At 43.3% G+C, this 15,662-nt stretch overlaps 6 protein-coding genes across 7 annotated transcripts; 3 read left to right on the top strand and 3 right to left on the bottom strand.

Annotated features, from left to right (window-relative positions):
- Window positions 1–41: 41 nt before the first annotated feature.
- Window positions 42–812, bottom strand: RB195_018438 (uncharacterized protein; the record flags this gene model as incomplete). Its single annotated transcript, XM_064185899.1, has 1 exon — window positions 42–812. One exon carries the CDS (start codon window positions 810–812, stop codon window positions 42–44), a length of 771 nt encoding a protein of 256 aa, XP_064041780.1.
- An 83-nt stretch (window positions 813–895) lies between these two features.
- Window positions 896–1,927, bottom strand: RB195_018439 (uncharacterized protein; the record flags this gene model as incomplete). The annotated part of the gene is made up of 1 exon (XM_064185900.1): window positions 896–1,927. The coding sequence occupies one exon, from the start codon at window positions 1,925–1,927 to the stop codon at window positions 896–898; it is 1,032 nt and encodes a 343-aa protein (XP_064041781.1).
- A 297-nt stretch (window positions 1,928–2,224) lies between these two features.
- Window positions 2,225–2,767, bottom strand: RB195_018440 (uncharacterized protein; the record flags this gene model as incomplete). Its single annotated transcript, XM_013450174.2, has 1 exon — window positions 2,225–2,767. One exon carries the CDS (start codon window positions 2,765–2,767, stop codon window positions 2,225–2,227), a length of 543 nt encoding a protein of 180 aa, XP_013305628.2.
- Window positions 2,768–5,116: 2,349 nt separating this feature from the next.
- Window positions 5,117–7,817, top strand: RB195_018441 (uncharacterized protein; the record flags this gene model as incomplete). Of its 2 annotated transcripts, XM_064185901.1 has the most annotated exons (9): window positions 5,117–5,215; window positions 5,281–5,372; window positions 5,442–5,577; window positions 5,684–5,788; window positions 6,867–6,989; window positions 7,046–7,196; window positions 7,288–7,356; window positions 7,449–7,639; window positions 7,695–7,817. In XM_064185901.1, the coding sequence occupies 9 exons, from the start codon at window positions 5,117–5,119 to the stop codon at window positions 7,815–7,817; spliced, it is 1,089 nt and encodes a 362-aa protein (XP_064041782.1). The 2 variants fall into 2 exon arrangements, with proteins under 2 accessions (XP_064041782.1, XP_064041783.1); XM_064185902.1 differs by lacking the exons at window positions 5,117–5,215; window positions 5,281–5,372 and having other exon boundaries at window positions 5,467–5,577.
- A 748-nt stretch (window positions 7,818–8,565) lies between these two features.
- Window positions 8,566–15,603, top strand: RB195_018442 (uncharacterized protein; the record flags this gene model as incomplete). The annotated part of the gene is made up of 3 exons (XM_064185903.1): window positions 8,566–8,570; window positions 11,020–11,089; window positions 15,268–15,603. 3 exons carry the CDS (start codon window positions 8,566–8,568, stop codon window positions 15,601–15,603), a joined length of 411 nt encoding a protein of 136 aa, XP_064041784.1.
- Window positions 14,574–15,603, top strand: RB195_018443 (uncharacterized protein; the record flags this gene model as incomplete). Its single annotated transcript, XM_064185904.1, has 2 exons — window positions 14,574–14,737; window positions 15,294–15,603. 2 exons carry the CDS (start codon window positions 14,574–14,576, stop codon window positions 15,601–15,603), a joined length of 474 nt encoding a protein of 157 aa, XP_064041785.1.
- Window positions 15,604–15,662: the final 59 nt, after the last annotated feature.

Genomic DNA, 15,662 nt, shown 5'->3' on the forward strand with positions numbered 1-15,662 from the left:
GAACTGAACCTTGATCACCTTGATCACCTTGATCACCTTGATCACCTTGACTCCCGTTGATCTTCGAACTGGTCGAGCGGGCGCCAGTAATTCTTCCATTTGTCCCGATCGCGTGCCAGAGTATCCCAGTGGTTCCTCCTTTCGCGTGGGACACGAAGAGCATCATATTTTTCTTTGAAGGACTTCGTGAAGAAATTTGACCATCGGGTCGGCGGTCTTCCTGTAGTGCGCTTAATATCGCGGGGAACCCAGTCGCTCATGGCTCTGGTCCAACGGTTGTCATTAAAGCGCATCACGTGTCCGGCCCATCTTGTTTTACTTTCCTTGGCAAACGCGGTGGCGTTTCTAATCTTCGATGGTTGAAGTAGGAGAGAACTTCGAATCCCGTCCCTCACTTGCGTGAAACGGGATACTCCTAGCATCACTCTCTCAATTGCGCGTTCAATGACGCTCACCGCGTTTTCTTCCTGCTTGCGAAATGCCCAGGTTTCCGAAGCATAGGTCAAAGCAGGAAGTACGGTGGCGTTGAAGAGGTGAGCACGGAGCCGGGTGTTCCTGGTCTTCTTCACTACATCCTCAATGCTCTTATACGCTCCCCAAGCCGCTCGTCTCCTCCTGCCCAGCTCGGGGGTCATGTCGTTCATCATGTTTAGTTCCCGACCCAGATAAACGTAGCTGGTGCATTCGGATATGTTCGTTCCGTTGAGCGTGAATGGGGCACCCGAGACCCATCCGTTCCACATGAACATCGTTTTGTCCAGATTCAGCTGAAGACCGATGCATCCACATGTTTCGTCGAATTCGGTCAGCATTCGCTCCTCTTGGCTGATGCTAGGTGTTATCAGTACGATGTCATCAGCAAAGCGCAAATGGTGTAGCTGCCGACCGTCGACCTTCACTCCCATGTCGTCCCATTCCAACTTACGAATGCTGACCGAATTCGACGAAACATGTGGATGCATCGGTGATTGTCGCCTTGATTGTCCAAGGCTTCCACGACCGCTTCCGTCTCAACTGAGTCGAAGGCCTTCTTTAAATCGATGAAGGTGAGACAGAGCGGCATGTTGTACTCTCGTGATACCTCGATGAGTTTCGAAACAGTGTGAATGTGGTCAATCGTGCTGAATCCTTTTCGAAACCCTGCTTGCTCGCATGACTGTCCTTCATCCAAGACTTTTTCAATCCTATTAAGGATCACTCTTGTAAAGAGCTTGTAGATGACGGACAGTAAGCAGATTGGGCGATATTTGCCGATGTCATCTGGATCTCCCTTTTTATACAGCAACACAGTCTTGCTGGTCTTCCACTGTTTAGGAACCTTGCATTCCGACAGGTAACGTGTAAAGAGCCTCGCCAGGGTGTTGATGAGTACTGGCGGAAGGCTCTTCAGTTGTTCTGGTCTTATTCTGTCGGGACCGGGTGCCGTACGATTTCTTACCGACATGATAGCATGTCGTATTTCGGACGGGAGAACCTCTGGAATGACATGTCCGTCTTCCCTCAGATGGTGAGGAGGCAAGTGGACATGGTTGTCGAAGAGATCGGAGTAGAAGTCGTAGATGATTTTCTCCATCCCCCTTCTCGACGTAATGGCTGTTCCCTTCGGGTTTCGGAGAGCAGTCATCCTCGTCTTGCGACTGGCGAAGTCTCGACGGGCATAGCGGATGCTTTTCCCCGCCTCTGCAGCTTCAGCCAGCACTTCTGCTCTTCTCTCTTTAAGGTCTTCTTTTATCGCCTTTCTGCAAAGCCTTGCGAGCACGGACGTGAGTTCTTGGTTCCCTGCGGCTCGTGCTGCTCCACGCTGGCGTATCAGCTCAAGAGTTTCAAGAGACAGGCGTCTCTTGGTGGTTTTAGAACTCTCAGCCTTCTTCGCGCAGTCGCGAAGGTGTTCAACGAGCCGGTCATATTCCTCGTCGATGTTGTCCATTGCGGAATCTTCCCAAAAGCCGGCTAACGTAGCGAAGAGATCCCAGTTGATGACAGTTCTGGGATTTCTCCCTCTGAACTTGGCGGCTTTCTCTGCTCCCTTGTGAAGGAAAATTTTCCTCGGAGGAGGCGATGGTCCGATCCCGTGTAGAACTTTGGTACAACAGCGACGTTTGTCAGGCAGAACCTTTTATTGACGATGATGTGGTCTATTTCATTACGGTACCCTCCACCGGGTGACTCCCACGTCCAGCGTAGAGAGGAGGGGTTTTGGAATTGCGAGTTCCCATGGATGGTCTTAGTCGTCATGATGAACTCGGCGAGCCTCTCTCCCCTGGTCGTTCCATTGTAGGCCGTGGGTCCCGATGTGAAGTTCCTCCGGTGTTCTTCTTGGGCCAACTTTGGCGTTGAAATCGCCAATTATGACCTTGTAGAAGGCATGATCTTTTCGGTAGAACTTCTCCAGATCCATAAAGAAAGCTTCGACTTCTTCTTCATCGTAGCTTGATGTTGGAGCGTAAGCGACGAAGATAGTCAAAGCTGGTGTTGGACCACATCTTCTCATCCGCAGACGTCCGATTCGGGTCGTAAGTTGTTCGAAAGAGTCGATGTTCTTTGCCATACTCGTGTTGACGAGGACGCCAACTCCACCAACACCTCTACTGTCGCATGTTCCTAAGAACAGTTCTTCTCCAGTTTCATATACGGCGTTGAGAGGGTGACGTCGTCTCGTCTCGGTTAGTCCAATGACGTCGTAGTTGATCTTGTCGGCTTGCATCATCAGATCTTCGATGGCCGCTTCCGATGCAAGCGTACGTGCGTTATAAGTACAGATCGCCATCCTAGTCCTTTTCCGTTTCGGTAGCCTACATGGGAACTGAACCACGGTCCTAAATTCGAGCGCAATCACATACGTAATTGTGCAGTTGGGTCAAAACTACCCGAAGTTTGGTGCATTGCGTGAGCGACTGTGCACGAAGCAGCATGATACACCTAGTTGTTGCCACTACGCTGAGACATCCGACATCTTTACTCCCCTCTACAGTCCGAACGTAGGTTCGAAAGGTCCCACCTCGATAGGTTCCGTATTCAGTTCTGAAAGAAGTAGGACTCGTATTTTTTCAAAATGTTAGAGCTTACTAATTATCTAATATGCATCTAAGATGGAACACTAAGAGAAGTTCTGTGTTGGAAACCACTAACACCAAACATAGTATGTTCGAAGACTTTATTCAAATGTCTTTTTATTATTCATGCACAAAATCATGTACACTTGTATCCAGTAGTGGTATCAAAGCCTGATGAGGTTGACCGCATTTTCGCTGAAGCTTATCGTCTTTGGACACGACTTTGCTAACCTCTATGTACAGCAAGAGCTCGAATAGAACCCATCCATTCGTCATTGTCCCATAGTTTGCGGAATTGACGTCCCCCCGTGAACTGCCTATCGACCGAGGGACCCGAGAACCTCAGGTCGACAATCCGGCAGTTCTGCATATCGAAACAGAGAGTTGTTACCAAAGATTCACACTCTCTCTAGCTTTGTGTTCTATTTTCGTTCGTTTTCGGCAGTGTGCCGGACAACAACACCTTTTTACACTATTTGAGTAACATCATATAACTGAGCAAGTTATATAGCTCTTACGTGTCCTGAGCGTGTACTCAAATGCCTTACTGCATTTAGCATAAGCAGAACCATCGCGAGCAGGCAACAGTCAGACTCGTATACGCGGCCCTGGCAGACGTATATAGCACAATAATTTGCTTCTCTAAGTTGTTGCTCATTTTGTGGACAGCAATTGCATCCCATGCCCACAAAGTTGGATTTGTTGTAGAAATTTCTCAACTAAATGTGTACACATATGCAGGACTTGTGCAAACTTCACTAGCTAACTTCACTTCAACTTCACTTGCTATTCCGCACTCCACCCTTGTTTTCGCTTTAATAAAATTCTTACTGGGTGTTCCCATTCTCTGGAGTTCGAAAGGATACAATCACCCACTAGAGATTCTATAGAACGTGAGAAGCTCACTATGAAGCTCACTATGGTATGAAGCTCACTGTTAAAGAGTGAATGAATTACAACTAAATTCTTACAAGATCAGATGATGGTCACGCAAATCATGAAGACAGTTTTGAGGTGCTGCACGTCCGAAACAGTCCGCCGAAGGCGTGACCCCTTGCTTTGAAATCACACGATATTGCACCATAAATAGGAGCATTTTGATGGTGCCGTGTAGTCAGGCTGAAAAATGAATAGCATTTGGGCTTTGGTTGTTTCCAATCGATACTAACACATACCAGTATTATGAGTAACGACACACGTTAAACTTTTAAATTCTGAACAGTAGGTTTTCGAGTCCGCAGTGTTATGAAGGCCCTAGTTGAGGCTCTTTATTTCTTCGCCTTTCGTTCTTTGCTCTCCACTTTCTCCTTCTTCCCCTCCCTGTCTTCCCTTCATTTTTTCTTTTTCTTTCTTTTTTCTTCTCTCTCTCCCTCTTTCTCTTCTTCAACTAACTTTCTTAGCGTCTCTTAATTCTCACATGTTCTCATTTATCTTAATCTTATCTGCCTTGTTTTGGAGCAATCCTAAAATGTATTTACATATCGCTGTATTCCACGGTAAGCGGCGAATCTTAAAGGAGTACGGTCAAATTATCGGTGTGGAGCCTTTTCCAAGTGAATTTAAAGATGGGATGTAGTTTGAAACGAGCATAGCTTAGTATACATTTTGCACCGAGATTGGTGATTTCGTATCTGATGTTCATCTATCTGGAATCAAAATCTGACAGAACTTGGAAGATATGAAGTTGTACGCTAGCTTTCTTGGATGTTGGACAAGTTTCTGCACACAACTGAGCTCTCCAAGCTCTGCCTCTGTAGAGCGATCTTCATCTTTTCTTTTTTCGTCGCAAAGTAAGGGCCGATCTCCGTAATAGTAAGTAGTAGTAGTGGTGTGGGAGCTCCAGCTTGAGATTTTCCTTCAGGAAGTTTTCACTTGTGAACGTGAAGAAGCCGTTCAGTTCACTTTCTGTCTCCTACAAAACTAACCAGTTCTATGCGTCCTGCATCCAATAATCCCCCTCTTGTTTAATAGGGAGACGAATCGCCACAAAATACATTTGTGCGGGGTACGGCTCCGGCTCCTTGTCGAACGTTGCCGTCACTCGTTCGCGACCCTTCCATGTGATGTCATCCAGGGGCTCCTATTGGCTGCGCTTCGTTGTGGGCGGTTTCGCGCCTGACTCATCATTCCGCGATATTTCGCAATCGCCAAATGGCAGAGTGGTACAGTTTGGAAGCCATGTTACGTTCCGCATGTTTTTCTCTATTTATGTTGTACATATTGTAAGCACGTACTAGGTGCATCCAACAAGGAACTTCTTCTCGTTTTCTACTCTAGGCTTGATTTGAAACTCTGTAAAGAATGTTTTGACAAGCATTGGTATGTTGCTGTCTCCACCGTTGTTCGTATGATTTTGCCAGCTTTGGACCTCTTAATTCTGTACTCTAGGAATGAAATGTTCAGATATATTGCAATGACTCTCCACGTACCAAATATAGAAGTTTTACGCTCTTCTGAAGAAACTAAGGTTAATATAATTGATCATCAAACTCCCACCGACGAAACGAACCTCGCGAATGTAGAGGTAATTCTATCCATCTTATTTGTCGCAGAAATAAACAGTTGTTTGTTTTATCTGTTGTTCAGACCGTCTTTTTACGATCAACAATGTTTTATTCTAACACCTCTAGGGGCCAAGCGTTCTCCATCTCGAGTACGGTGCCCATCCACAGGAACTGGAACGTCAGCGGGAATTTGAAACAACATTAGTAGGCAGGCACGCATTCGAAAGACAGGTATTTATAATAAGACTCTTTCTATAATATTTTTTCCCTTTCATAGGTGCGATAGTTGGAGCCTGTGCTCTGACCCTCTTTACTTTTGAACGGTTGGCGAAATTACCTCCTTCACTTTCGGGCGGTTGGTGAAAGGACCCCCTTCACTTGAGCTGCACCCCATGAGCTAAACCCCGCGCACCTGAAGAGGGTCCGGCTTCTCCCTATCGCGCCTATGTCCCCTTCACATTTCGCTTTTTCGTTTTCCAAAAACGTTTTGCATAAAACGTCTTATGTAGTACTTATCTTATTTAGTTCTTTTTTTTCTAAAATAGTATCTATCAGTGCTGTTGGAGTTATATTTTAGTGGCATCATTCAATAGTGATTAAAAAAACGGCAGAGAAAAAAGCCCTAATGACAAACAATGTGCTTCATTGGAGAACAGACACAGAGTTGGTGTCTGTGTATACTGCTTGAAGTAATGGACTTTTGTAGCTGGGTGCAGTCTTTTGGCGTTGAAGCAGCAAGACAGTTGTTTTCAGATGATAAAGCAGCACAACAAGAAAACGGCTGATTTTTTCATTGGGAATAATTGAATTATGTGTAATAGTTCGACATAAGTAGATATAGATATAGCGATAGTGGATACATTGCAATCAGTTTGCATTTACACTGCGTGAAAAACAATTTCAGTTATGGTATTTGACTTTTTTGGATAAATGATTTGCCTTAACAAAACAAATGCACTGGACTTTATATGTTCCGTAAATGTATTAATCCTTTTTTAATCGGTCTTAAAACCTGAATATGAGGTAGAATTGCTTCTGAAACGAAACGAGTGAGCAACGAACTTCATTATTGTTTAATTATTGACTAGTATGGCTTCTATGGGTTTTTAGGTCTTTAGGTGCATTATTTATGTGTCATTTATTTCTTACCGATTTCTTTGTTGGTTTTCTGTTAAGTAGAGATTAAATTGTTCACTGAAATGACCGATTGGTTTCTTAATACAACTGGAGAAGTAATAGTGGATTTGAATACAACATGAAAATTTGGTCAATACTCAATGAGTCCGAAGTCAGTAAATTGCATTTTGAGGATTCCCTAGCACGAGCAGCTTCGCTTCAAGAATGTGATCGGGTGAGAGATCCCGAAGGAATCTTGAATTTTCTTGAGACTACTATGAATATTGAAGACTACCTAGAAGACATAACTCATATGGCAAGCTTTTTTCAAACTTATTATTTTGACACTATGAAAATAGATGAACGTTCCAGACGGGAATACCTAGTGAGGATATCGATTTGGATGATTATGAACTTCAGAAATGTAATATTCTTTACAATGATAAGATACATAGCTATGAAAGTTACGATCCATTCGCACATGATGTTGGGCTGCATGAGCAATTGATCACCTCCGAGTACGGTGTGTTCCTTCTAGTACCATTTTCACATGCTAGTTTCCTTTTAATCCTTCACTTGTAGTGGTTATGTGTTTTGAGAAATTGCCGTTTTAGCGCCGAAAACACCAACACCAGCCCCCGCTGCGACTCTTACTACTGTCAAAGTTGAGCCAGTATGGGAAAGCGAGTTTTCCTCTTCATTTAGATAACTCGTTGATTTATTTGTTTCTTGTATCTTTATCTGTGTTTACTTTTTAAAGAAAATCCATTTATAGATAGTGCTCCTTCCACCTCTGCTATTCAACCGAAGAAATGTGGAGGCCGAAACGTGCAAACATTGGAGACTTACACTCCCACTACTACTGCGCGCAAATACAGATTGAAAACTCCTCAGGAACGCAATAATACGTCCTATAAAGTTAAACGACAGAGGAACAATGATGCGGTACGCAAAAGCCGGAGTAAGGTAGGTTTATTTTAGGTTTGCCACGTTTCCAGAGAAAAAAAATTGACTGCTTTAGGCAAAACAAATACAAATGATGAAAGATAAGCAGCTGGAAGATGCGCTGATCGAGGTAACCCAGCTGAAGGAGAAATTGCGTGTTGCCAATGAGAGACTGGCAAGTTGCCGCTGCCGTCGTTAACGTTTTAACAAATAAAATATTTTTGTTCATCTGGTCATCTTTGCTTTGATTATGCATATATATATATATATTTTTTTTGTGATGCTGTGTCTTTTGAATTCCTTATTGCATCGGGCCTGTTTGGTCTTCTTGGAGTTGACAATTTTATGTAGTAAAAAGGTTTTTATTTGCACAGATTTGTACAGTTCTCTAACTGCCAGCTGTGGTAGGCATGGCAAGCTTTCATCGCATCTTGTGGCACTTGTTGGCATTTGTAATTTGTCAAGTTGTACAGTATGGTTATAACCTTTGCACTAGTTGTACTCATTCATATAAAAGTGAGTTCTTGAGATATTTTTTGTTCCTCTGGAATATCAGTGTCTAATAAACGATCCTAGCATGTCAAAAAGAAGTGAACAAAATTAGGATGGGATTTCCAAACATGGAAATGATCATCTTATTAACGTCAATTTTTCTCCTGTATAATATTATGTTAGGCTACATAGTAACAGGCTTAGTCTCCTGTTTTGTGTGTTATGAATACGCTTTATTCGCTTTGGTTTGGCTTTAACGCTTTAACTTCTACTTCGTGCATTCCAACTAAGGCAGATCCCCGGGGCGTCGTATTTTTGTGCTGATGGAAGAAAATAGTTGGAGAGGCGAGATGGATTCTACGACACTTAATTGGTGTATCGGTGCCTGGAGATGGGTTGAGGGAGATCTTACGATCGGTCGAATTGATGTGAAAAATTGAATCGAAAAAAGTAAGATGAGGTGAGGCGGACTCAACGGCATCAGTTAGATGTTTAATTTCAACAAAGCGCTGAGAAAGGGTGAATTGGACTCCACGGCATTGGATTGGGCGCAAAAAATTGAGATCAGTGGGGTAAGTGGTGAACCAGTACTACACAGTTATTCAGAATGAATTTTTCAAAGGGCAAGTGAGAAGTCGAACACCATCTGAATGTGACTTTCTTCTGAATTTGGTGAGTTTCACTTTACTACGCTTCCATCGACAGGATATGTCCGAAAAGTCATGAAAGTTGGTCGATAAAAAAAAGAATTTCTCACAGAGTTAGTTTAGTTGTACCGGCAGGAATGACCGTGTTCTCTTTATTTTACAAAAGCAGTGCTTGGGGGCCTAATTATTGCGAAACCACCACGAAAGCATAGAGTTCGAATAGTAGATTGCGAAATTCTAGATGGTTTCACCCATCATTTCTTAATCGTCGTAAAAAAAAAACGGCGTGGAAGATGACGCTATCAGTTGCAACGCCCCACTCTTGTGCACGCGCCGCATTGCGAGCGGTTGAAGATCAATAATGTCGCCTCACTAGTCTATTCAAGTGAAATCAATGAAATGGTTGTTGAGGGGACCGGAACGTGTACATAGACTCGCGTTCTAACGCATCTCGTAGGAACCTGGACGATTCCAACACCATTTTTACGAAGATTATGAAATGATGCATGGAAACACACAGGGTTCCGCATTCTACTACTCGACTTCTATGCTTTCGCTCTGGGTTCTGCACTACGTCAAAATCGTTATATGCTGCCTTTGAGGTATTGTACGAATCTGACATGGTGAGGAAATCCGTGGGAGAAGCTAGAGATGGAGTTGTAGATTGCAATTGATTCGATCTTCTTTCTCCAATCAAGCTTTAAAAAAGCTTGGGAACCACTTTAGTTCCGACGAAATACGTTAGAATGGTCCTCTACACACGCGTGCTACTCTGCACATGTTCCGGTCCCCTATTTATTGGTTCCACTAGGCTGGCGAGAAGACATCACTGATCTTCGATCGTACTTGGGATGCGGCTTGTGCACGAAGGTGGCGCGCTGCAACTGAAATCGTCACGAAAACCGGGGTCTTCCACGGTTTCCACGAGCTTTGTTTTTACGACGATCAGGGAGAGATGAGTGGAACCACCCCGGATCCCACAATGTACAACCTCATTTCTAGCTTCTCCCGCGAATTCCCTCACTACGTGAGGCTCCTGATATACTCCCCTTAGAGATGTACCGAGTCAGTCCGGACATTGTCGATCGCTGGCAGCTTCACAATGATCACTTAGCAACAGCCTTGATCTGTTACCGCCGGATTTTCTTTTTGTTTCCAAAAGTGGAGAGGGTTAACGGCTTCAGTGCTTATGATGTGCCTTAGAACGCATTTTTATGTACATTTTCCGATCCAATCGGGAGCCTAGTCGTTCATTTCACCTGAATAGGCTGGTGAGAAGAGATCGCTGATCTTCGACCCCTCGTGCTTGGATGCGGCGCGTGTACAGACTGGCGCGTTACAATTGGAATCGTCTACCACGCCGTTTTTTTTTACCAAGGTTAGGGAGAGTTGAACGTAACAGCTCCGGATCAGTCTGCAATCCCATCTCTTGCTTTTCCCTCGGATTCTCTCACTACGTCGAATTTGTGGCATGCTACCTTTAAACAACATTCCGAAGGAGGACTTTAAGAACTGCTTCAAAGTTGTTCAAATTTTCTCCAGAAACTAAGCACACGCAGAATTTTCGAACCCAAGTTAGTAGCGGTGTTGTATAGCTAGCTCTTCCTTGTTGCCTTCATTCCACAGTCACCTTCCCCACAGAAGAACCTCAGAATTGAACTCTTCTTATCTCTCTTCTTGACACGGTCGCTTGTTACCTTCCACTACGTTTAGAGGTAGAGACGAAACGGAGATCTATTAACTCCTAACTTCTATACTGTTGTAGATCTCTATTCTATATAAACTTTTATTATTGTAGTGCATCCTTCATGTTAACTTCAGGATAAAAAAAAAACAGAAAATACATGTCTACTACTTGCAATAAAATAGTGGTGGTATTGTGGAATAACAGATTTGAAGTCAAGACTTGATATCTTCTAAAATGTTGTACCGACAGTTTTGTCAAGGATTGTCAAAATTTTTCACCACTGCTAGTACTACTTCAAAAAAAAGCGAAAAATTTAAATAAGGGAACCGCTGTTAGTAGAAAAATCAGCTTTGATCTTGTGGCAGAAATTCACAGAAAGTGCTCCGATTTCCACTGATCATTAAGTGCGAGTTAAGCATCGCAAGAACTTTGAAAGTACTTCCGAACCTTCGTACTAGTATATAAATATATGCATCCTGTATGTAAAGATCTATATTTAAAGAATCTCACGCCTCCCGCTGAGCCAGAAATGATACGCAACCGTAGCCTGTAGTTCCCACTTCTGTTGTTTTCAGAGTAATGACGGCGGAGAGGGTGAACAGACCGAAAATAAATGGGTGCCATATCCAATGGTATAATATTGGTGTATAGATAGTGGTTGCGATCGAACGTGGCCACGAAACAATGGATATCGTATGCAATGTCATGACAGCGTAATGCAGACAACGGCGGTAAGGAATCATTCTGTGATTTCTCGCTAATTGTGGTTCATTTTGATGACTTATTGTATAATACGTTGTTCTCAAACATGAGTGAGAGAATGGACCGTTTTGTTGCCAACATCATTTAAACAACAGCGATTTTGGGATAGTTGATGTGAAATGAGGTTGAGAATATTCCACAATCCCAGTACAGTGAAACCGCAACGGTCGCGATCTCGTTGTCGTCTTCTCCATATTTGCTGCGGCACTATGAAACTGCTATGACCACCTTCGACGACTCCGTATACGAGATCCGTTGTGCTGGTGATGACAGTAAGATTGTAACTTGGATCAAATTGTGGAGACTAAGGTCATCGTAGCATTATATTTACTATGCAGTACGGGCGAAAGATCATACTATATAATATCATACTATATAATAACGGGCTTATTCTGTCACGTGACTCCTCCGTGCATCTGTTTCCTTGCACGTTTGCCTCAGGTTGGTAACATGCCTTCCTCAGAAAGTAAGAAAACGAATGAAACCTGCTGCTTAAATAGTAACCAACAGTTCACGTGATGTGACGAGGAACGTTATCCCTCTCACTACGATGATTTCCTTCACGTTCACGTCATTTTATGTTAAACATCATTCTGTGATAGCTGTTGGGGAAAACAGGAAGAAAGCCCATACTTCGAGTAATACTTTCAAATTGTTCCTATAGGACTGTTTGGAACTAAAGTTTGAATATTTTCCAAATGGGAAACTGACTCGTTTAGAAATAAAACTACGAAATCTTTCGCCTTTATTTACAATAAAAAAAAGAAGAAAACGTTGTTAGAAAAACAGAAAAGAAAATATCACTACCAATAATTTCTGATTAATTTTGATTAATCCTTAGTTTAGCCCTTTAGCCGGACATTCAGACTGGTAATGTAATAATTGATGACTTACTTGACTTGACGGGTGGTGCGGCCTTACACGGGTATCAACATCTTCGCAGATGTATGCCGTCTTTGAACGTATCCCATCCTGTTCGATAGTCATCTAGAGCTCGGGCAACTCGGGTAGGAACAGGAATACGCGCTTCCGCTAAGAGGTCAAAGAAGGACTCAATCTTCCCCGTAAATATGCTTAAGATGCATGCGACTTTCCATAATATCAGCTGCACATAGGTTCCTATTCAAATTGCGCTTCAAATGACAGGAAATTATTTTAAGTTCTGAACTGCGCAGGATTAGACGCCGGATGAACTACAGCAGACGTCACCTCGAAAGCACTGTCTGCGGTGATGCAGAAGCTTGACCGCATAGAGAAAGTTGTTTAGATGACTGTTAGGCTACTTTTGGCCGATGATGTGCCATAACGAAGAAGTTTACTCAGAAGTGGATACCGCGTACCGGCGGATGACACGTGGTAAACATCAACCTCTTGTCTGGACTTTTGATGAAATCACAGAGAACCGTCTTCGTTTCCTTAGTAATGTTATGAGAAACTGTCTTATCGTCTTGTCCAAGATGTACTGAAGATCCTACCAGACTGAAATTGGAAAAGGCTTCTTTGTCATAGAAGAATGTTCTAGACGTGGTTTTTTAAAAGAAGATCTAAGAATATTTGGCGTTAGCAGACAGTTCAGTGCAGACTTAAAATTCTGCAGATTATGCAATGGTGACGGAAGGATAGATCCTACGCGAGCTCTAGATAAAGATCGAACAGGATGGGATATGTTTAAAGATGACAGTTACGCATCTTCATACAAAACTGTTCCAATGCAAATCAATGTAAACATAATGCTCTATAAAGTATTTTCCTCCAAAATTTCCAGTTTCGTAACTTTTACAGGTTAAGGTAAGGCCGACCGCAGGGTTTACAGCCGCGCCACCCTCGCGATGTGCGGTTTGGTGGTTATTGAGCAGGTGTGAACGCCGAAAGCCATCACCCCACGAATCTGGAGTGGTACGGGTTTCAGGCGGGTAATGACTATACGGGGTCGCAGATTGTGGGGAAGATGATGATTCCGTTCATGTCTCCTTGCATCAGTGTAAACGGACCACCACGGAACACTGTTTCTTACGACTGCTTCTGCTGCGATGTGCCGTTGCAATCGAAAACCCATTTGAACGAATCGCAGACAAGGCGGGGCGCAGTGGGTGCGCATTGCAACAAAAGCAGTGTTGCGGGCGGCCTTACCTTAACCTGTAAGAGTTACGAAACCGGAAATCTTGGAGGAAAATACCTTATAGAGCATTATGCTTACATTAATTTGCATTGGAACAGCTCTGTATGAATGTGCATATCCTAAGGGGCTAGATAATCTTTGTCGCTAGCATCAGGTTATTAGGCACATTTCTCATCGACAACATATCTTGCTTACTGTCATGTCATGCTAAATTACTTAGTATCATTTAATAATATATGAAGTCGGCGCAAAACGTATTGTAGCATGAAGCCGGAGCACATCTTCGGTGAGAGCGTACACAGAACTCTCTCTAAAGAAACTCACCGAGATTCCTTTTTGCTTTCCACAGTTTTTCACCATTTTTTCGTATAGTACTTCGTGAGTAGTTAGTTTTGTTTTCTCTGTTGCTCAGAAGATGTCTCTAAAATATCACTGCTCAGAAGATGTCTCTAAAATATCAGTCCGTAGGGATTCAATTCCTGTTTTTTTTTTGTAATTATAGATGGTTTGTTTTAATCGTTATAAATTAGAGTGAAGTCGCAAAATTCGTGGAAGAGAGAGTCCACTCTTATAAAGCGCGATGTCTTTTATCATCGTCCAGTCGGAGTGGCGAAACGCGTCCTCGCTCGATGTTTCTACTGCCGCTTTCCCACTCGCGTTCGATGAGCTCTTCGGAACTCTCTTTTCCTTTTTTTTGCGACAGTTTTTATTTTGCTTAGCTGCCAGAAGGCCACTAATTTTTTTGTATTTTTGCATTTGGCATTTTATGTTATTAAACATGATTGAGATCCTGTGTAGATGTAACGGTGATAATCCTGCTCATGGACAGTGAAAAAAGTTGAGCAGAAATATGATCCATCGAACTAAATGTTGGACGTGAGCTGGCAACGAACCGAAGGAGACAGAACCTCGCCAGCGATGAGATTACGGCGTGGTAGTTTCATCCTCTAGTCGGGTCAAAACGACATGAAGCACAGTGTATTTCCGCACGCACTCGAAACTGGGCGGTGGAGACAGCAGGTGGGGCCGAGGTGGGACCACGGCAAACTGCAGTGATGGGTCGTGCCAAGAAGGGTCCCAGTAACCTAAACTCCTAGCCGTTATGCTCCACAGCAGCATCTTACAATCCATTAGTTATCATTTCGACCACAGAAGAGGACCAGCTTCTATGTACCAAGAAAGTGATGCATCATGCCAACACAATTCATTCGAGTACATATAGTCGGGTCAAAACGACATGAATCACGAATGCAGTTGTGGTGCACTTGCGTACGCACTCGAAACGGTGCAGTTGGAACAGAGTTGGAGCCGCCACAGACTGTAGCGAGCATTGGTGTCAGCAGGGGTTTCACCACGCCCCTAGCCAATATCCTCCGCCGAATCTCCTCGAGAGAAGCCGCGTACGCAATGGCGTACGTGCTTCATGTCTACTATATATATACCAGTCTGAACGTCCGGCTAAAGCCGGATTTCAGACTTTCTGTGGTGTTTGCTTCGCTCACCTTCACTTATCAACGAAAATTAATATTATTGCCGTTTTCTATGAAATTGGACTTGTGTATCTCCAACAATCTTTCTTCCTTTTTTATATTATAACTAAAAGCAAAAGATTTCAGTTTTCTTTCTAAACTCGTAAGTTCTACATTTGGAGAACATTCGAACTTCAGCCTCAAACACTCCTTACCAATACATTATAGACAAAATTTAAAAATATCACTCGAAATATGGGTTTTCCTACTGTTTTCCCCAGACAGTTATCAACGAATGATGCTTTGGCATAAAACGATGTTGTTGGAGCCGTAGAGATGTTAACTATGTTAGTCATGTAGTTGTATATCTTGTGTTATTGTCATTGTATGTTATTTCCATGTGTTGAGAGGTTCTTATTAACCAGCTCAATGTACGTAGCAATGTTTGGCACAGTTGCCCGATTTAGCTTTAGTTTTGGATAAGTACCCGGTCGGATAGACTGTCTGCACAACTCGAGCAAGGACACAAGAAGTGGCGACCAAGGATTCAGAAGAAAGAAGAGCGAGCAGCAGCCGATCAAGGATTCAGAAGAAAGAAGACCGAGCAGCAGCCGATCAAGGATTCAGAAGAAAGAAGACCGAGCAGTAGCCGATCAAGGATTCAGAAGAAAGAAGACCGAGCAGCAGCCGATCAAGGATTCAGAAGAAAGAAGACCGAGCAGCAGCCGATCAAGGATTCAGAAGAAAGAAGACCGAGCAGCAGCCGATCAAGGATTCAGAAGAAAGAAGACCGAGCAGCAGCCGATTAAGGATTCAGAAGAAAGAAGACCGAGCAGCAGCCGATTAAGGATTCAGAAGAAAGAAGACC

Source organism: Necator americanus, chromosome II, assembly GCF_031761385.1.
Source record: "Necator americanus strain Aroian chromosome II, whole genome shotgun sequence".
NCBI lineage: Eukaryota > Metazoa > Nematoda > Chromadorea > Rhabditida > Ancylostomatidae > Necator > Necator americanus.